This window comes from Mus musculus, chromosome 9, assembly GCF_000001635.26.
Source record: "Mus musculus strain C57BL/6J chromosome 9, GRCm38.p6 C57BL/6J".
Classification (NCBI taxonomy): Eukaryota; Metazoa; Chordata; class Mammalia; order Rodentia; family Muridae; genus Mus; species Mus musculus.
The window spans coordinates 121,753,465-121,774,439 of NC_000075.6; the positions used below are offsets into that span (position 1 = coordinate 121,753,465).

General features: G+C 54.1%; 2 protein-coding genes and 1 long non-coding RNA gene across 23 annotated transcripts in view; 2 read left to right on the top strand and 1 right to left on the bottom strand.

The window, feature by feature from the left end:
• The window catches only part of Nktr (natural killer tumor recognition sequence), a 42,962-nt gene extending 39,584 nt beyond the window's left edge, over positions 1-3,378 (top strand). For 15 of the 18 annotated variants that reach the window (XM_030244109.1, XM_011242939.3, XM_030244110.1 and 12 more), the window contains one exon: positions 781-933. In XM_030244109.1, the coding sequence (XP_030099969.1) occupies positions 781-868 (88 nt within the window). In that variant the 3' untranslated portion in view covers positions 869-933. Of the gene's footprint in view, positions 1-780 lie in introns of all 18 variants that reach the window. The other 3 variants (XR_871176.2, XR_871177.2, NM_010918.2) reach the window with 2 other exon arrangements.
• On the bottom strand, positions 3,176-6,479 carry E530011L22Rik (RIKEN cDNA E530011L22 gene). The gene has a single exon (NR_033503.1). It is a non-coding gene; the product is annotated as an RIKEN cDNA E530011L22 gene (long non-coding RNA).
• Positions 5,855-18,278, top strand: Zfp651 (zinc finger protein 651). Of its 4 annotated transcripts, XR_001778915.1 has the most exons (7): positions 6,574-6,761; positions 9,155-10,657; positions 12,019-12,166; positions 12,481-12,575; positions 13,003-13,118; positions 13,775-13,919; positions 14,031-16,790. XR_001778915.1 is itself a non-coding variant. In XM_006512145.4 (6 exons), the coding sequence occupies exons 2-6, from the start codon at positions 9,236-9,238 to the stop codon at positions 14,303-14,305; spliced, it is 2,106 nt and encodes a 701-aa protein (XP_006512208.1). In that variant the 5' UTR covers positions 5,855-5,974; positions 9,155-9,235; the 3' UTR covers positions 14,306-16,790. The 4 variants fall into 4 exon arrangements, 3 of the variants coding, with proteins under 3 accessions (XP_006512208.1, NP_001160116.1, XP_006512209.1); XM_006512145.4 differs by lacking the exons at positions 6,574-6,761; positions 12,481-12,575 and adding an exon at positions 5,855-5,974; NM_001166644.1 differs by lacking the exon at positions 12,481-12,575 and having other exon boundaries at positions 6,569-6,761; positions 14,031-18,278.
• Positions 18,279-20,975: the final 2,697 nt, after the last annotated feature.

The window sequence follows — 20,975 nt, forward strand, 5'->3', positions numbered from 1 at the left end:
TTTGCTGATGGATGCTGTCACCTTTCCTTATCCATTGCAAGTCCAGAAAACTTGGTACAGACCGTGCACATGGGTACCCCTTGACTGAACTGTTTCGGGGTGGCCAGCTGGGCATGCCAGTGCATGAGCCCCTCCACCTGCTAGCTCCAGCTTCAGCTCTCTCTGACTTCTCTCCTCCAGTGTTCTAGAGCTTCCCTTCTGCTCAGAAATCCAAGTGACAGCTCTGTCACTAGTCTTTGTGTCCTGAAGTGATCAGTCACCTCCCACCCCTCAGCCCCCACGTCTCATATTCTTCACTGCAGCCCATTGCCCAGGGAATACCCCATCTCCATCACACTAACCCTAGAACCCTGGGGGTTTCAGTGAACAAACTTGCCTGTCCACTGTCTGGAGCTGCCCTTGAGCCCTTGTTCTAGGTGTACTTGTGGTGGGATGGACGACACTTACCATGACAAGTTGCCTCGCTCTCAGAAAAGCTTTTTAAATGAGCTTAAAGACCACCATAACCAAGCCTACACCCACTTTAGTGAGACTCTGTCCCTTTAACCCCTTCCTGCTTCAGTCTAGTCTAGCATTGACATTTACTGGATATAGTAGAAAAATAGTTTGCTCATTTTTATGAATGGATTTCAAGTAAATTTCCCACTCTTAAAAGGTTTCTTTATTGCTATCTTAACCTTGATTTTACTACCATTTAAAACATCCTCGAAAAACCCATAGTGTTGCAATAGTTAGAACAGAAAATGGGAGTTGATGGCGTTGTTTTGTTCTCTTATACAGGAGTGGTAGATCCTATGGCTCAGACAGTGAAAGTGACAGAAGTTACTCTCATCACCGGAGTCCCAGCGAGAGCAGCAGATACAGCTGAGATGTCTCTGTACAGATTGTGTCTTAAGTGTAAATACCTGGTAACTTAAAGCTTAAGAAACTGGATGGCAGTCTGTTGTGTTTTAGTATTAGACCTCAATCCTATAGTGGATATTTCTTGTCACTTATTTACATGTGCGCAAAAGAATTTAAAGTGCAGATGTCCCTAGAAATATTTCTATGACCCATTTTACAGTAGGCAACTATGGAATTTTCATTTTCTTGAATCAAGAAATGGTAAATTTGATGTAAGTATAATTTGCAGTGTCACTGTAGATAGGGTTTTCTGTAGATCACATTGTCTGTAGAATTCAGGTTTCTTTTTGTTTCAGGTTTTAGCATCCATGCTGCCAAACACAATTATGGAGAGCTGTCACAAGACACGTGTTCTCCATGTCCCCATGTCCCCATGCTGGTTGTCGTCTTGGTGTGTGCTGTCAGATGAGGCTGTCCACATCCATATTGACCATGGCCAGGTGTGCAGGGTGGTAGCTCATTCCTCTGTGTCCCAGCTGTGAGCACCCACACTTCACAGGGAATGCCAGCCCAGCCACCCCAGCTCCTGCTTTGGTGCTTGGTGCCTTTGGTTCCTCGTATACCCTATGTCATATTGTCACATACTGCATTTCCTGATGCCAGAAAATGAATTGTGATTTTTTTTTTTTAAATTCACTGGCACCAAAAATAATTTCTTCTGAGCTGGGTTCACTGTGAGTGTAGGGGCTTCTTCCAAACACAGATATGTGGTGGAGGTCCCTTGGAACAGAACCTGTATGGCTGGTCATCTTGTTCTGCACATGTGTGCTAAAGTGCCAGCTGAAGAATGTCCTTCAGAAGCAGCTCCACAGACACTCCAGCCAAGCTTCACTCTCACTGTGGCAATAGTAGCAGCCCTGCCCCAACCATCCTATTCCCTGTTTGTGTCGAGACACCCCCCACCCCCACCCCCACGCTGCCCCCTGACTCCATGAAGCCCTGCCTGATGGAGGAAACCCAGGACAAAAGTTGGGGGCAGCAGGGTCACAGGCTCTGCTGCACAGAAAGGGGTTCTTACGGCTTTGTGTGGCTCCTCCAGGAAGAATCTAACCTGTAAAAACTAGTGTGGGTTTGTTTCTTTGTTTTGTTTTACTCTTTAGTTTGCATTCTTTCCCCAAGTGTACTTAATCACCTTAGTGCCGGTTAAATCCAGTTCACAGACTTCCTGTCAGGTATATGGTGTAGAAGTCTGTACTCTCCTATCCCACCCAGGCCTTGCTAGTGCATTTGGGAAGAGTAAAGGCCTTGGGCTGGAGGAAATTACTAAAGCCCTGGCCAGATGGAGGGGAAGTACTGGATATATGAAAGTAGTCTTCCAGGGCCATGTGGCTCAGTGATATATAGCATGTGCTTAGCATGTAAGTAGCTCTGGGATCAGAGGTCAGCACCCCACAAATAAATAATGGTGTTACTCTGTGATGTATGTAAGCAGCATTTTGGTGGCCAGCCAGCTATTGTTCACCATGTCTGTAAATTAGTTAATTAGAAGGATAACATCGGAACTCAGTGCTTGGCGGGTTAGACATGTGGTTTATAGTGAGTGGGTCCTTCTACCCCCCCCCCCTTTAAAGTTGCCTACAAAGAAGGGTGTTTGAATCTAGTATTCAGTAGGAAGAATGCATTCAGAGCCCAAATAAACTGGCAAATGTAATTAGTAAGAAAAGGTCACTATTGGGCCATATATTCTTATTTGGTTGCTGTGTAACAAGTTATCCCAAATTTCTCAGCCTAAGAGTGCCTATGTGTCATTGACAAACAGGCAATGGTAGGGTTGACTCATCTGCTCAGGGTCTCAAGGTAAGGTCTGGAAGAGCTCATTTCTCAGAAGACTCTGGGAAGACGTGACTTGTAGCTGGGCCCCTCTAGAGCCCTCGGTGGATGCCCACATCGCCTGCTGTAGGCCTTGCCAGCTTCAACCAGCAGGGACCCTTTGAGTCTTGTCTTTTTTTCAAAACCTCTGCCCTCCTCCTGCTTTAAGGGTCCATGTAAGTAGATCAGACTCCAGAGATAAATCTCTACTCGAAGTCCCGTGGCCAGAGGAATTACAGACATTGTCGGGTTCTGGGGATTAGCATAGCAAGAGGAAGGGCATCCACCTACCACCTACTGCTGCATGGACAGGGCTTAACCTGTACCAGCAGGCACTCATGTTCAGTAATGTCAACCTTGCTGTTTATACTCGACTGAATACAGAAATGGCTTTTCTTCTTATCCACGATCATTCTGTATTTTGAAGTTATTTTTTTAATAAAATTGAATTATGTTGTGTAATGTGCTTAATAGAAAATGCTTTCTTTATTGGATGATTTTGTAACATCCTGTTTACTGCAAGTGGCATAGTTGATATTGTTCAAAAATGTAGAAAATACTTTTGTACATACTAGCAATGTCTAATTTGTATATACTTCTATGAAATTTCTCTACAACTTGAAAAGGATCTTGTAGAAATGAAAATACATGCTGAGTTTGAGCCTGCCTGCTTGGTCTTTCTTTGCTCAAACTCCAGTCAGTTTCTGATACAGCCAAGCGAAGAGACTTGTCCATTGGCAGGTTACTGGGGTGCAGGAGTGACCTGGGAGAGCCTGGCAGAAACATACCCTCTGGTGGGATGCAACTCCAGGTCTCCTCCCGCTGTCCTCTGCAAGTCATCTGACTGTGGCACCCATCATCACTCACCTCCTAAGACAGACCATGTGACATTTGAACATACAGGTGAGGACCTGCTGGCTAAGCAGAGTGAACCTGCTAGCTTGTTTGCAGAGAACTGGGTTTGCTAAACAGTGTTTCCCCAACTTGGGAAACTGAAAATTGTCGAATGTGGGTGTTTTATTTTTTATTTAAAGAAAATGCCAGGTGTGGTAGGGTAGTGCACATCTTTAACCCCAGCAGAAGAGGGTGGATCTCTTGAGTTCAAGGCCAGACAGAACTGCATAGTAAGACTCTTTACTCTTGTGGTGTGGTGGCAGGACAGCCAGGGCTATACAGAGAAACCCTGTCTCGAAAAACCAAAAAAAAAAAAAAAAAAAAAAAAATATTAATTAATTAATTAATTAAAAGCCGGGCGTGGTGGCACAGGCAAAATACCCATAACTTGTTAAAAAGACAGGTCAGAATGTCTAGCTGAGACAGATTACTGGTTGCTGTAGTCTCTCGGGCACCTCGAGGGAGGAGTTAGAGCTCTGCATTCAGGAATCAGTACACCACAGCACAGGCTGCATTCTGAGGCCTGGGCCTCTTGCCATAGCTGCTTCCTCCCTGTGGTTTACAGCAGCCCGGTGTTGTCTTCTTCAATACCAAACCTCATACAAGCAGTAAGACCAAACTCCTGAGGCTGAGGCACCTGGGAGATACCAAGGCAGAATGTGGGTTTTAAAAGGGCCAGAACTACACCTATGTCCACTGAGCCCTAACCCTGATCCCTGCTGCCCACATGCAGATTCTGAGGACCATTGTCTCTGCCCTAACTTTAAGAGGAGTCTGCCTCCCTGAAGACTATGTCTGGAAACACTTAGGGCTCAGAAGACCTCTAGAACCCCCACTACTGGGCAGACATGTAGGACCCGATGGTCTCTGCACAGCAGTGATGGACGTAGGCCTTGACACTGCTGCTGGTCACATCTGAGTTAAAGGGATGGGGGCTTCCGCAAGAAGTACCACGGCCCAAGGTTGTGGAGGACTAGGGTCTCTGGGAGCCTTTTGGAAGTTAACAGGGAGGCTCTCCTGTAAGGCCCTGGACTTGGTGTGGGAAAGGGAACCTGCTGGTTTGCATTAGGCTCCCACCCTTGTGCAGCTGTGGCCCATTAGTGCTGGACTCAGCAGCCAAAACTGAGGGAGATGGAGGCCACGTACTGTACACCCTCCCCTTCCAGCCTGCACCACCCACTTTTTGGACTGCCTAACTTGCATTTCTGTTACCTGGTGAGCGTAGTTTCCCCAGCCAAGTGCAGGAACCCCAAGCAGTCTGGGGTTGTCTCCTTGTTCTCCAAAGTGAAGTTTGGCCTGGAGTCACTCAGCTTTAGGGGTCTAAAGCACCCACCTCTATCATGGTAATGAGTGCTCTGGCCCCTAAACCAACCAACAGAACTTGAGGTTGTGGCCTAGAATCCTTCCTCTGCTCCCATCTTGTCCCTCCAGTTGGCTGTACCCCATGTCCAGACCACTCAGTTCTGCAGCCATGAACACAACGGGGCTTCTGGCTTTTGCAGCTGTTGCCAGTGACAAGCCCAGTGTGCCCTCTTGCCCTCAGTCGGAGTTCAGAGAACCCAAATGAGACAGCAGGGGGTGGGGTAGGGGTGTCACTCCTTTACCTTAGCCAAGGCCAGTACCAGCTTCTTCCAACCTCCCAGCACAGCGTCTACATGTTTTCTCTCTCTGCGGGACTCTCCTTGTCCACCCAGTAGGTAGACAGCCCTGCCCTTCCCACCTCCCAGGTCAGTGCAGCAATCAACTGGGTCAGACGAGAAACTTGGGTTTTGGGAAGTGTAGGAGACATCATCGGTAATTGACAGGTTCACAGCTTCAGCCTAGAGCCTCAGATTCGGGAACCCAGGTAGGGGCATGCCCTGCGCATGTGAAGGAAGGGGCTCTCCTCACTGTCCCTACCTTTCTTCACCTACTCAGCTTCCTTGCTCAGGGGTAGTCAGCCCATGTCCAGTGAGAGATCCTTGCATTCTGAGGGGACAGACCTTCGACTATTTGATGACACCTGCTTGGCTCCAGAGAAAGAGCTACAGCACACCATGAGGAAGGCGCACACCCAAGGAGACTGCTATGGCTGGAGTGGAATGGCCCGGCTGGAGCAGTGTTGGGAGAGTGACTAGGCTGAACAGTGGGTAGGGGTGCGGGGCGTCCGAAGGAGAGACCACGGTGGTAGTCCGTAGTCCCGCCCTGCTGTCGCTCGGCCTGGCAGCGTTCCTTCGCAGCCTCCTGCCAGCACAGCCAGCCCCCTGCCCCCACGGAGCCGGTGCCAGAGCAGCGTTCCGCAAGCCGAGCTGCATCTTCCCAGCGCCGAGGCTGCGCGGAGGGCCCCTCGGCCGGGCCTGGGCCTCTGGCCCCCACCCGGCTGTTCCAGGTAGGTCATCTGAAAGGCTTCCGTCGTTGCGGCGGTTGCTCGGAGGTTCTGCAGCCAGAGGCCCCCAGGTAGGTTCGGGAGACTCAGAGCAAAACGCGTGGGAGGCCGGAGCAGCTACAGACCCCAGACTCACCCCCAAGTCGGAGCAGCCGGAGTCACAGGGGGCGGGAGATGAGCGCGGCTGGGGTACGGGTCCATCAGAGTCGCCTGGCTCAGGGGAGCAGGTGGGTCGGGGGGCGGCGCGCTCTGCTCAGCGACCTCACGCCTACCCTGGCCCCGCCCATGCAGAGCAGCGGGAGGACACCCGGGTTAGACTCCCGGACGAACTTCCCAGCAAAGAAGGGCAGAGAGGGACTTCGCGCGGGAGGGTGGGATCGAGCGGTCCAAACGCTCCCACGTCACCAGCCGGGTCGGTCCGGGGACCCCGAGGCTCTCCCGAGGGCAGCTGCATCGAGACGGCGCGCGTCCGCGCCCCCAGCCAGCACGCAGGGCGGCCTGGCCCTTTAAGCGTCCAGACGGCGGCCCCAGCTGACGCGCGGGCTCCAATCGGCGCCCCGCGCCCCCCGCCCGCCGCGCCCGAGGCTCCCGGGCCGCAGCTGCTCGGCCGGGACTTGCCGCGGCCCTGCGCCTCCGCCCGCCCGGCCGGCCGCGCCCCCGGGGCCATGGTCGCGGGGCCCTGCGCAGGGGCGGCCCCCAGCGCGGCGCTTCATGGAGCGGCCCGGGCCCGGCCCTCGGGGGCAGCGCGATCCTGCGGGGCCCTGTGAGCTCCCAGCGCCGCGGCACCATGGTACGCAGGGCCCTGCCTGTCCCCCCGCTTATCCGCCCACCTGCGAGCGCCTCCTTTCAGAGCGCACGGCCCCTTGGGACCCGGTGCAGGGTCTGGAAGACCTGGCCCCTCCCCCGGGGTCCTCGACCCTATCTGTCCGGTGTGCAGGGCCCAGAGTGCGGCGCGGCGGCGCGGCTCAGGGGTGAAATTCCTGGGGTGGGGGGTGCAAACGCGAAAGGCCGAGGTCTTGCTGCGCACGGGCGGAGGGGGGAGCTTCTCTGCGTCCGGACGGCGCCGCCCCGGGGCTGGTAATGGGGGGAAAAGGGGGAGTCGGATTCCCGCCCGGGCCTTGGGCCACGTGGGCGCTGCAGCCGCTCTGCCGGAGACTAGGATGGATCGCTCCATAGGCGGGGGGCGCCCACAGCTGGAGTGGAAACTCCTGTGTGACCTTGGGCCGGTCCCCTGCCGTCTCTGAGCCTGTTTCCCAGGCCTCTCCAAAGAAAGCATCCAGAAGTCATGAGCCTGTACCCCTGCCGCCGGGGTTTCACCAGATGGCCTTTGGGAGGCAAAAGCTTGGTGGCCTCTGCAGGTGTCCCTCTGGGGGAGGGCTGCGATGCAGCTGGTGTACCCAGGTGTTGAGAAGCCTCCTCAGCTTCAAGGAGCCGGAAGCATCTGGCCAGAGGCTACACAGCTGGTGGGCACTGATCCGGAAGGGGCCCTGCCACTGGCTGGCAGCATCTCTGGTCCATGGCTGGGGAGGCTGCAATGTGACTTTAGGGATGCCTGGGTTTCTGCCAGGCTCAAGTGGCCCTGCCCAAGCAGGAGGTCCCTGGGGAAGCTTTGTAAAGGGAAAAACGGGGACCCCAAGCCTGGAATAAGTGGTGCCATGGGGGGGCCTTTCCCTGCCACCGTCCACCCCCCAGTAGTACAGACACCAGGACCTGCAGGTGCAATGACTGGGAAGGAGGCAGGACCAGAGGGTGTGGTGACTGTGTCTGGATGCTTAGGTGGTTCTCACACCTCATGCTTCCACCCACCTCACTTCCAGGACTCTCCAACTGCCTGTCTGAAGTGTACCAGGCAGAAGGGAAGGGTGCTGGAGTGGCAGGATGGCCACAGCTCCATGAGTAAAGCCTCTCTGGGCCTCAGTTTCTCTAAGAAAGAGGAATTGGTCCCAGAAAATGAATCAGAGTGAGTCAGAGAGGGATGGGCGGGGCCCCGTGCCACGTCCCTGCTGGACGGCCCAGCAGTTCTGGGATAGATTCAAGAATGGGTGGCTGGTGGGGGTGTGAGGGGTGGAGGGAGCTTCAGGAAGGCAACGTCTGTTGGTGGAGCGGAGGGCAAAGAGTGGGCATGTCTTGGGCTGCTGGCCGAGGGCACAGGTTCGAAGCTCCTTGGGGCTCACCCGCAGCTTCTCCTTTAGCAGAATGACAAGGGAGCTCAGAGTCCATGCTCTCTGTCTGGCCCACCCACTGCTGACAGGAGAGAGGACTTAGAGGGGACAGCTTCATCCTGGGACCCCTAAGGAAGGTGGGGTTGTGTCCCCCATTGGGATGCATCGGCATTCACACACTGGAAGCTTTCGTCTCCACAGGCAGAGCCCATGGAGCATCCAAAGCCAGCCGTTGTAGGGCCGGACTGGCCAGTGTCTGCTGAGCCCCAGGCCCTATGTGAGGGATAAGACAGGCCCATCTCTACCACCCGACTAAACAGGACTGTTCTGGGAGTGGGGCAGGGCCTAAAGGCCTGGCAGTCTGATCTGTCAGTCACTAAGGTCCCTAGGGGGCTCTCCAGGAGGTGCGACCTCCAAGACAGGACCAGCCTGGAGCTTCTGCGTCTGGGCTGGGGTGCCGGAGTGTGGCAAACAGAGAAAACAGCCCGTCTTCCCCCAGGACCCTGTGTACAAAAAGCTGCTGTAGCTTGAGTGGGCCTGGCTGTCTTTAGCCTGCTGTCTTCTGTGGCCCCTTAAAGGCCTTTGTTGGCCACTGTCCAAGTGAAACGGCCCCTGGATGCTACAGCCTAGGTGCAATAGCGGAAGCTGTGTCTTCTGCTGTTCACGTGCTCACAGTTGGGCAGGCTCCTGTCTCAGCATGGTGGGAAGGTCAGGACGGACTGAGGCATAGCTGGAAGTCCAGTTGGGGCACAGTGAAGAGGGATCCTGGGGTGGCCCCTAGTGTGTGCACAGAGGAAGAGCGAAGGGAGTGCCCAGAGCAGCTACCTGGGCACAGGTCCCAGGACATCGTAGCCCTAGCAGCAGCTGTCCCTGCCCTGCGTGCCCGTGCGCACGTCTGTGCGTCTGTCCTTCCCCCAGCTTGATGGATGGATCAGATCATTTCTGGTGGTGGCACCTCCCACATTGTGGGCAGGGGTGGGCAGTGGTTGGCCCTCACCTCTCCTGTCTCTTGGCCCCACAGTTGCTGGTTGAGAAGACGACAGACTCCCCGGCGGCAGAGTTCTCGCTGGTGGAGGACGTGGCCCTGCACTTCGCCTGCTTGATGGGCCGCCTCAATGAGCAGCGCCTCTTCCAGCCAGACCTGTGCGATGTGGACCTAGTGCTGGTGCCTCAGCATAGCGTGTTCCCCGCACACAAGGGTGTGCTGGCCGCCTACAGCCAGTTCTTCCACTCGCTCTTCACACAGAACAAGCAGCTGCAGCGGGTCGAGCTATCTCTGGAGGCACTCGCGCCCAGCGGCCTGCAGCAGATCCTCAACTTCATCTACACGTCCAAGCTGCTCGTGAACGCGGCCAACGTGCACGAGGTGCTCAGCGCGGCCTCGCTGCTGCAGATGGCTGACATCGCGGCCTCCTGCCAGGAGCTGCTGGACGCTCGATCCTTGGCGCCCTCGGGCCCTGTGGCCCTGGCACAGCCTGCCACCAGCTGTGCTCCGGTGCCTCCACCACCCTACTACTGTGACATCAAGCAGGAGGCAGATGCCCCAGGCCTCCCAAAGATCTATGCCCGGGAGGGCCCCGATCCCTACTCTGTGCGTGTGGAGGATGGAGCAGGGGCTGCTGGGGATGTAGGCTCTGCCACTGCTGGGCCAGCACAGACACTCTTCAAGGAGGAGAAGGAAGGGGCCCCTGAAGAGGCAGAGGCCCCAGGTAGCCTGTGCAAACTGGAAAGTGGAGAGGGGCTGGAGCCAGAACTGGATGCCTCGGGCACCTATGGGCACCAGGAGCAGTCACAAATCATTGTTGAGGTGAACCTTAACAACCAAACACTGCATGTGTCCACCGGACCCGAGGGCAAGCCAGGCTCTGGTGCCAATCCAGCCACTGTGGTGCTCGGCCAGGAGGATGGCATGCAGGGACACTCGGAAGAAGAGGAGGAGGAAGGAGGAGGGAGTGGAGGGGGAGAGGAAGAGGAGGAAGAGGAAGAAGAAGAGGAAGGCAGCCAGGGAGAGGAGGAGGAGGAAGAGGAGGAAGGGCCCAGCGATCATCGAGAGGATGAGGATGAAGAAGATGGGCCCAGTGAGCAGGATGCAGAGAGTTCTGAGGAGGAGAGGGAGGCTGAGGGCAGGCAGGACCCCGCAGGTCCCGCTGGGTGTCAGGGCAGCCAGGTGGACCCTCCACCACATAGCCGAATGTCCACACGGTCCCGGGGACAGAACACCCGGCGCCGGGCCACCCCTGAGCCAGAGGAGGCTGGACGTAGAGGTGGGAAGAGGCCCAAGGCCTCTGGAGCTGTTCCGGCATCCCAGGCAGCTGACGGGCTGGGGGCCAAGGTGAAGCTGGAGGAAAAACAGCAGCATCCGTGCCAGAAGTGCCCTCGGGTCTTCAACAACCGCTGGTACCTAGAAAAGCATATGAACGTGACCCACAGCCGGATGCAGATCTGTGGCCAGTGTGGGAAGCGCTTCCTGCTGGAGAGTGAGCTGCAGCTGCACAGACAGACGGACTGTGAGCGCAACATCCAGGTGAGACATGCTGCCCAGACAGCCCCCAGGAGGAGACAGGTGGAGCTGGGCTCTGGCCCACAGAGTTGTGAGCAGAGGATTGTGGCAGCACCTTTCCCAGAAGAGCAAGAGCAACAGGGATGTGGGGGAGAGCGGAGTTATCTGAAGCCCGGGGCAGTAGGAACTGCCGAGGGATGTGTCTTTTAACAAATCTAGGCCGGCAGAGAAATGAAGGGGCTTATCTGGAGAGGGCATCACCCTTTGCCCACCCCAGAGCCACCGTGCAGAGCAATAGATAGCCAATCAAGAGGGATCTTGGGTTCAACTCTGGCATGCCAGCTACTCTGAATCTGGAGGAAAAAGGCTAGATGAGGAATTTGGAAAGAAATGGGAGTGGGGGAAGGCTGGAGTGGCTGCCAGGTCTTGGGCCAGTCTGCACTGTCTGAGCACACTCCAGCATGTGCAGTGTGTGCACACACCCACACACCAGCATTCATAATCACCAGCACGTGTGTACACACCAGTATGTGTGCACACACACCAGCATACATGCACACACACCAACATGCATGTACATATACATACACATCAGCATTCGTGCACACACACCAGCATGCGTATAGACACACATATACATCAGCATTTGTGCACATACACACCAACATGCATGTACACATACCACACGCACACACCAACATGCATGTACACATACATACACATCAGCATTCATACACACACACACCAGCATGCCTTTCACCTTTTCTGACCCAAGAAGAAAAAAAGAAAACCTCAGGCCACGGGTAGGCGGGTGCTAATTGCCTGCACTAATTGCTAATTGGATGCCAGTGGGGAAGGTGTGCCTGGTGTCCTGCCCATCACCCACTCTGTGCACCTGTTTCCTGACCCTGGGCTGGCTGTCAGCTATTCCTGTACCTTAAGCCACCCCGAGTGTGCAAAACCTTTACTCCTTCCTGCCCAGACCCCAGCCTCTAGCCTCTGGAGCCCATGCTGGGATGTGCAGGGCAGGAGTCCAGGAGAGCAGCTTTCGGTCCAACTACCCTCCACTGCCTGAAGGACCTAAAGCCTCACAGCCTGTAGAACCTGCAGAACTGAAAGTTCCTACCTACCAGGCACAGCTGCCTTAACTAACTTGACCTACAGCCTCCTGCTGAGAGAAGCAGACAAAGGGGCGGTGCTTAGAAGAGGGATCCTGGAAGAGGTACCCCAACAGCCATGTGGGCAGGTGTGGAAGGAGTCAACCTAGTCTGGGAATGATCCAGCCTTCTTACCAGCACTCTTCAAGTGGAGGAACAGGCCTGCCCCAGAGAGAGGCCAAGGGTAACTCTGGGTTGCAGCCAAAGCGCCCTTCCTTTTCCCCGTAGTGCATGACATGTGGCAAAGCCTTCAAGAAACTGTGGTCTCTTCATGAGCACAACAAGATAGTGCACGGCTACGCGGAGAAGAAGTTCTCCTGTGAGATCTGCGAGAAGAAGTTTCACACCATGGCGCACGTGCGCAAGCACATGGTTGGTGAGTCCCTGCTGGTGCAGGTTGGGGCAGAGGATGGGCAGGCTGCCAGCTGCCGGCGGTGTCGGGATTCTGCATCCAGGTGAGGGGATGCACCAATGGGCAGTTTGCCCAGTGCTTCAGGCTGCCTGGGAAACCTGGGATGGGAATCCAGCTGACACACGGCTGGGCAAAGCCAAGGACCCCGGCACGGTGTTATGTCTGCCCAAGACCAGGAACAGCTTTCCCCAAATCACACGATTCCACACGTGCTGGCCCAGCCCTGTCTCTGGCCGCCATGAGACCTCTCATGTTTTCTCACCTTTCGGCCCTCACAGGGCTTGAGGCATCGCCTGAGTGCAACCTCCCCCAGGGGTCAGACCTGGACACAGTAAGGAGGCCTCCCCAAGTGTGCTACCCACCCCACTTACAGGCAAGGCTGCAGGGCCTCTAGGTGGGCCTGGCTGAATGTCTGGATCCTGTGGTCACCTTTTCTTGCTTGTCTGGGCTCCAAGCTCCAGGGAGGAGTGGTCAGGGCAGACAGACAGTCCTTGGCAGACATGCCTCCCTTTCTCCACTGGAAAGTGTAAATTGCATGGGATGGGGACACTGGAATCTAGGTGTTGGCCAGGAGCATGCTGGGTAACCAGGTTGGTGATTTTTTTTTTTTTAAGCTGGGAGGACCATCTCCTTGTTTTCTTTATTGGCCTTCAGTGTCACTGGGCCCAAGGCTGATTATGCTGTTGAGTTCAGTATCACCCTCTAGAAAAGCGTGGGGTGCAGGGCTGCCAGAAGGCAGGTCTGGAGGTGGGGGTTCAGATAGGTGCCCTGAAGAAGTGACGTCTGGTGCCCACCCGCAGCCCACACCAAGGACATGCCCTTCACCTGTGAGACCTGTGGGAAGTCCTTCAAGCGCAGTATGTCGCTGAAGGTCCACTCGCTGCAGCACTCGGGGGAGAAACCTTTCCGCTGTGAGGTGAGCTCTGCTGGCTGCTGGCTGTCCCACCTCCACCCACCCCCATCTGCAGGGAGGGGGAGGAAGGGAGGTCAGGAGGATCTGCACGCCTGACGTGGCGGCACACGTATGCCCGTAATCCTGGGACAGGAGAGACAGAGGCAGGAGGAGCAGGGCTTCTATTCAGTGGGTTTGGGGAGGCGGTGAGTTGGGGAAATGTTTCTTTGCAGGCCTGAGAACTTGAGTATCAACCCAGGTTTAAAAAAGGAAAAGTAGCAGGGTGGTGGTGGTGCTTGCCTTTAATCCCAGCACTTGGGAGGCAGAGGCAGGCGGATCTCTGAGTCCCAGGCCAGCCTGGTTTACAAAGTGAGTTCCAGGACAGCCAGGGCTACACAGAGAAACTCTGTCTCAAAAAAAAAAACAAAGTAAATAAACAAATAAATAATAAAAAATAAATCGGGCATGATGGCACATGCTCACAATCGCATTGCTGTGAAGGCAAAGAGAGTTGGGTGCCTGGAGCCCACTGACCGGTCAGCGCAGCCTGAGCAGGGAGGTGAGGCCATTGAGAGGCCCTGTCTTAAAACAGCTAAGGTAGAAGGCACCTTAGGAAACACTGGCCTACACACAGGTTGGGTAAGGCAGGATTGAAGGTGTAGCTTTTCTCTTCTTCACAGAACTGCAACGAACGCTTCCAGTACAAGTACCAGCTGCGGTCACACATGAGCATCCACATTGGCCACAAGCAGTTCATGTGTCAGTGGTGTGGCAAGGACTTCAACATGAAGCAGTACTTTGACGAGCACATGAAGACACACACAGGTGCGTGCCTTACCCCCAGGGTCTCCGTTTACCTCTGTCCCTCCTTGGTGGGGTGGGATGGGATCTAGAGCTGGCTGTGAACACCCCTGCTGCCCCCACCCCCCATTGCAGGGGAGAAGCCTTATATCTGTGAGATCTGTGGCAAGAGTTTCACCAGCCGCCCCAATATGAAGCGGCATCGACGCACACACACAGGAGAGAAGCCATACCCGTGTGACGTGTGCGGCCAGCGTTTCCGCTTCTCCAACATGCTGAAGGCACACAAAGAAAAGTGCTTCCGTGTCAGCCACCCGCTGCCCGGTGACCCCGCCACCCTGCCTGCCACGCATCTGCAGCCCACAGCTCCGCTCTTCCCCACAGCACCTCCCAGGCTGGACACTAACTGACCCCCAGCACAGGCCCTCTTGGCCAGGGCCAGCAGACACAGACTAGGAGCTGGGCTGCAGCTGGATACCCGTGGCCCTGGGTCCTGGTGCAGCTTCTTGGAGATTTTACTCCTTGTGCTTGGGAGTAAAAGAACAGAGAGGGACTGGTTGGCTGCACCCCTCCAGGCGAGGGGTGCTGGAGGCAGCCGATACAGGGCAGGAGGAGCTCTGGGCTGCAGGCATGGCAGAGAGCCAGGCAGGGCCTGGGTCAGTTTCACCTGCCCATTCCTGGCTTCCCTGTGCCCCTAACTGACTCTTTAGGAGGGGAGGATTTGGGTGTGCCCCGTTGAAGGAGTTCTGGAGCCCCAGAGGCCTGTGGCCGGGGAGGCATGGCAGGATACCATGTGTGACTGGGCAGGGGAGTGTCAGCGTGTGAAGGCTGCCCCTCTGTGTGGGGCAGACTGGGGCAGGTGGGGGCTGGCCCCCATGGGTTTCCTTTCTTACATCCCTACCAGGCAGGTACAGGAATCCCCACCCTGCACTGGGACTTTTAAAGAGCCCCACATCCAGGAGAGAATGTCTCTGGGTGCTGGAGACCAAGCCTCCAGAGGGGAGAAAAACCTGATTCACCGGCCCCAGCTTCTAGGGCTCCTGCAGGAGAATGAGATCCCAGGGAGGGGCCCCACAGGAGCCTCAGGCAAGTAGTTCAGGGTTTCATGGTGCTATCTGTGGGGCAGGGGATGGGGAGCTGTCCACAGGGCATCCCTGCCCCTTACCAGCCTATCTGGCTGGACTGCCCCACCAGGAGACACGTATCTATGTCTGCTCCCCCAGAAGCCCACATGAGGCCTCCTCTCCTCTTGGGGCCAGGCCACTACCGCCCCTTGCTGGCCCCTGGTCCCTCTTGCACTCTTGTACAGTCTGGGGTGCCACAGTGCAGCCAGGGAGAGAAGCTGATGTGTTTAGGCCTCTGTGGGAGCAGGGAGCTTAGCCAGTGCTCAGCGTTTGCCCTTGGGGGGCAGGCAGTCATAGGCCACCCCTCTCTGTTGTCATTTCATGTCCTCTGTTTCCCCGGGTTTGATCTCCCACTGTTGATAAGCTTCTTTGTCACACTCTGCACCTTACACCCCTCCCGCCGCTCCCTGCTGCTCCCAGCCGCTCCCAGCATGGCCACACTTGGAAGAGGCCTGTGCCCAAGGGGCTGGCAGAGGGTGCCGAATCCCTTGACCTCCTCAGAGGCCCACTGAGCTGGGACAGCGGGCTGGGGACATTTTAATCATCAATAAACGAAGCACTTTATTCTGTACAGGTGTGGGCAGGCCCAAGGTGCTCGGCTGAGTCGGCTGTCTTCTGGGCACGGAAGGGTTGAATGAGCTGTTGTCCCTGTATAGGCACCCTTTCCTAGCCTGAGGAGCAGGCTGCAAGCATGCCCTTAGCCCCGCCCCATGTCCACTGGGGAGACAGGTGGGACCCTCCCTCTCTGAGAAAGGAAGGTTACCCATTTGCATACTCCTGCCCCACTGCCTGAGGTTGGGCTCCAGGCTCCTGCAGTGAGGCTCCTCCAGTGGTACCCCTAATCTCTGGGCTTCCGTGATGTCCTCAGGGACTCTTCCCTGCCTCTTGCTGTTTCTAACCTCTGGCCCCAGTGCCTGGCAGCTCTTCAGAGCTGGCTTAACATTTTCCAAAAATAATAATAATAATACTAAATAAAACGAAAAAAAAAAAAAAAAGAGTTGACCACCTCAAGGGGTCGCCAATCCTTATCACCTGCTGGCCCTGTGGACTTCTTGGGTCCAGAAACCCTGGCCATTCCTCAGTAAACAGCAATCTGAAGGGCAGAGGCTGGGAACGGAACCCTGTCACAGGAGTTGGGTCTCCAGCACCTTTATACACCTTTCCCCCAGGGGCCAGACGGGTTCTGGGCTCTGTCTGGGATGGGGGCACAGCCCTCTCTCTGAGGCCCCTGTGTGCCTGGTGCTACACTCCCTGCCCTGCCCACAAAGGTTGCACTCCCTAACTGCCAAATGCAATAAGCCCCCATCCCCATGATGTGGAATTGGGGTTCTCATCTCCCCAGCTATATACTTTATTTTTAAAGAGATGGTCAAGTCCCTGAATGTTAGCATGAGGGAACTGGAACATGGTGGTAATTTTCCAGGCCCGAGACACAGTAGCCTTGGGACCGTAGCCTTTGGGGAGACTTGCTAGGATCTCTTGCCCAGCTAGACTTGGTCTAGCCCTGGGCCTGTGCCTCTCAACTGGTGCAGGCTGCTCTGGTCTTGGGAGCAGTTGATGGGGAGTCTTCATGAAGACATAGAAGACCTGGAACCCAGGGATGCCCAGTCCCACATCCCCTCACTGGGGTCTGGGTGATAACAGGAAGACCAGGCCCAGGTGTGTGAAGCCTTACTGCCTGCCTGTGTGTGACACGCCCATGGTCCCAGGGTGGGGACAGTAGGCATCTGAGCGAGATGAGTGGTGGAGAATAAACTCAGTTCCACTCCTGGCCCCTGGCCCAGCCTCTTCTTTATGTGTTGCTGTCCTGAGGAAGGGTGGCAGGTGTCCCAGCATCCCAGTGCACAAGTCCCAAGAGTATTTAGGGTATCCATAGGACCAGTCTTTCTCCTTCAAGGCTGGGATTATACGGGCCCCATGCTCCATGTGGGTCTGTTGGTCTGTCACAGAAAGACCTGAAATTCTGGAGCCTGCAGAAGTGGTAATCCCCAGGGTAGAGCCCAGGAGAATCCAGGGTGTCAGTCACAGGAGCCCAGACAGTAGGCCCCTCCCCTTTCATCCGCCAGCTCAGCCCTTTTGGGCACCTAGGGTTCTCATAGGTACTTCCTGCTGCTCATGTTCTGTTTGGTGGCATTCTGGGCCCTGGGGACATAGGTGGAAGATCTCTACGGTGTGATCTATCACCCTGCCCATAGGTGCCCAGTGCCTCAGACAGATCCAGAGGCCCGGTGCGGGATGTTGTGGGTGAGGTGGCTGCCTGTGGAGATTCGGACGTGATCGCCACCTCCTGTTTCAGAAGACTCGTTGTATTCACACCCTCAAAAACAAGATGGGATAGAACATACCTGTAACACCAGCATTTGGGAGGCAAGAGGATTAGGAGTTAAAAGCCACCCATTGCCACATAGTTCCAGGACAGCCTGCCATTTGGAATTGACACCCAGTCTCACAAAGGCCTAAGGAAAGGACTTCTTGGGAGGATCCTGTTGTTTTCTCTCACCTCTGCGCTCCTGTCCTTTGCTTCAGTGCTGCTGCTTTCAAACAGGGCCCCGGGTAATAAATAGGCTGTGGGCGGCAGAGAGAAATCAGGCATCTAGAACATTTCCAGCCCCTTAGGTTCTGCTGACTGGCCTGGTTGGGAAGGCCACGCCTCATCTGTGCACGCCTGGTTCTGAGGCCTGCTGGATACAAGGAGAATGAGACATGGGCTGTAGCCTAGCAATGCTCTGCGGCCCTCCCTTGCTGTGACACGGCTGTTCGCTGTGTTTGGTAGAGTAACTCAGGTGAAGCTGGATCCCACTGCTATGACAAGCCATCCCTGCTTCAATGACATCACCTGTGACCCTGTGAGGTCTGTGGGAGAGGCTTTGGTGGCCCAGAATGACAGATTGCTTTAATCTGTGGCACAACCATATTGACTTGGGTCTCCAGAGCTAAGGTTGGAACTGCATACCACCATTCAAAAGTGACATGTTTCCACGCCATTAGTCCATTAGTACCATGGCCAAGCCCTACTTCAAGGTGATGTGGAAAAGGAACCATAGAGAGTTCTAGAAATAGAGTGGACAACTATACCCTCTCCTGCACCTTGGTGCTGAGTCTCCTGATGCCAGGTTGCCAGGCAGTCTACTGGGCTGAGGGTATGCCTGAAATCCCAGGTAGATGAGAACTGAGACAGGAGGATTGATTAAGCCCAGGAGTTTGAGGCCAGTCTACAATGTAGACCTTGTCTCAAAATAAATACAACTTTTAAAATGTACTCGTGTGTGTATGTGTGAGCGCATGTGTGTGCATTCATGTGTGAATACATAAATATGTAGAGGTGAGGGGCCTCCAATGTCAAGTCTCACATTTTGGGGGTGGGGTGGAGTTTCTTGGTTTTCTATTTCATAGGCCAGGCTAACTGAGCCTCAGCTTTCAAGGTTCTTGGATCACCATATCCCATCTTCCCATGGAGCTGCTGGGATTCCCATATGAATTCATGTATGCACACATGCACGGAACACAACCACATGCACACACACACGCATACCGCGTAGCTGAATATGATCTTGAACCTCTCATTCTCTTGTGTCCATGTCCCCCAAGCTGGGATTACAGACATGTGCCACCACACTGGCCTGTATGTAGCACTGAGAATCCAACCCAAGATCTTATGAATATACCTTCTTCCAAGGTAGGGAATGTAAAATATAAAGTAGGCAGGGTCTTGATGAAAAGGCAACAGAGGCATCCCCAAAGATGTGTTTGGAGGCGGGAGAGACCTGCTTGATCTGTATGGTTGGTGGTCTTTAGAGCCTGTGGGGAGTGGGGGGCACAGGCCCCACCTTTCTATATGTCTGCAAAAGCAGCTGAGCATGACCCCACCCTTGCCTAGTTAGAGATGGGGGCTTTTGAAGCTCTGTGGCCATACCTGTCTCCATGCTCTCCTGGGGCTTCTGGGTATGACCTAAGTACTCTGAAGCTCTCTGCAGCAGTCTGTAGCTGCTTGGCCTGCAGCCTGCTATGGTGTCGAGGACACGAGAAAACAGAACTCAGACAACTGAAGCCCCTCACGTGAGCGAACTCTGGTTGACACAGGAATTAGATCCCAGGTCTGTCCAAGCCACTTACTCTGTAAATTCTGCACCATACACGCCTCTTCTGCTCTCTCTCAGAGATGGACACATGCCACTGGGCACATGATGTGATTCAGCAGGACCAGAGGTATCAGTTGAAAAGTGTCAGAACCCATCTAGCTAAATAGAGAGCAGCTGAACAGAAGGGCACTAGCTACATCTTCACAAGAACCAGAAGCTCCCCTGGAAGCAGACCTAACCTTGTCTGAGGGAAGATGGCTTCTTCTCAGCCCTCTGTGGAGTCTGCAGTGTGCTTACCGTTGTTTTCTGCTGCCCAGGACATACCCACTCGTTCTTACACAGGCTTTTGGTTTGGTTTTTGAGGCTTAGTTCACACTGACCTCCTATGTGTCTCGTCCTTGGCACTGAGGACTCACTCCCCCGAATCTCCCCAACACCTGCAGCTGCCCTGTGTCTGCATTACTAAACCAGCTTGTTTTATTCTTTAAGCGTCAAATCTAGTCTCAGGGCTGCCAAGGCACTCTCTCTGCACTTCATCTCTGTATGCACATGTATAAGTGTGCTTAGTGATAATAAAACACATAAGATTTATAAGTGTGTGTGTGTGTGTGTGTGTGTGTGTGAGAGAGAGAGAGAGAGAGAGAGAGCAAATGCTGGTGTGTTTGTGTCACAGTGTACCTGAGGTGGTCAGAGGACAGCTTTGGTAAGATTTGTAATTGTGTGTGTGTGTGTGTGTGTGTGTGTGAGAGAGAGAGAGAGAGAGAGAGAGAGAGAGAGAGAGAGAGAGAATGCTGATGTGTTTGTGTCACAGTGTACCAGTGACAGCCAGAAGATAGCTTTGGTAAGATTTGTAATTGTGTGTGTGTGTGTGTGTGTGTGCAAATGCTGGTGTGTTTGTGTCACAGTGTACCTGAGATGGCCAGAAGACAGCTTTGGTAAGATTTGTAGTGTGCGTGTGTGTGCAAATACTGGTGTGTTTGTGTCACAGTGTACCTGAGGTGGCCAGAAGACAGCTTTGGTAAGATTTGTAGTGTGTGTGTGTGTGGGGGGGGGCGGGGAGGTGCAAATGCTGGTGTGTTTTTGTCACAGTGTACCTGAGACGGCCAGAAGACAGCCGTAAGTTAACAGCTGTCAAGGCACAGATGGGTGTCAGCAAACTCACCTGCACTGTGTGTAACCTCACTACCACATGCATCAGAAATTTTTAACTTCCAAGACTGAACTTTCTAAACACAAATTCCACATCATTTCATCTCCAGAACCCTGGCCACTGTCTTTCTGCTCTGAGAACTAACAGTGCTCAGGAGCCTTATACAAATGAGGCTGCACAGTATTTATTTCATAGATGCCTTATTTCAGTGTCATCAAGGTTGATCCATGTTGTAGCAGATGTCAGAATTCCCTTCCTTTTAAAGAGCAAATAAGCCGGGTGTGGTGGCACATGCCTTTAATCCCAGCACTTGGGAGGCAGAGGCAGACAGATTTCTGATTTTCAAGGTTAGCTTGGTCTACAGAGTGAGTTCCAGGACAGCCAGGCTACACAGAGAAACCCTGTCTCAAAAAAACAAAACAAAACAAAACAAAACAAAACAAAACAAAACAAAAAAAGCAATAAAGGGCAAACAAAATTCCATACATATATATATATATAAGTTTATGTGTATATAAAATTATATAATTACACATATATAATTTTTATGTATATATAAAATTATATATATATAATTTTTTAATTTGGTGTGAATGTGTCCACTGCATGCATGAGGGATACAGTTGTTTTCTTGTCATGTGGTTCCAAGGAGCCAACTCTGGTCATCAGACACTTTTGTCCACTGAGCCATCTTGCCTCTTCTGATTTGTCTTAACTAATTTTAGGG

Coding starts and splice junctions, on each gene's coding strand:
- Zfp651 (NM_001166644.1), top strand. Junction 10,658..12,018: donor ACTGTGAGCGCAACATCCAG/GTGAGACATGCT, acceptor TTTTCCCCGTAG/TGCATGACATGTGGCAAAGC. Junction 12,167..13,002: donor CGTGCGCAAGCACATGGTTG/GTGAGTCCCTGC, acceptor GCCCACCCGCAG/CCCACACCAAGGACATGCCC.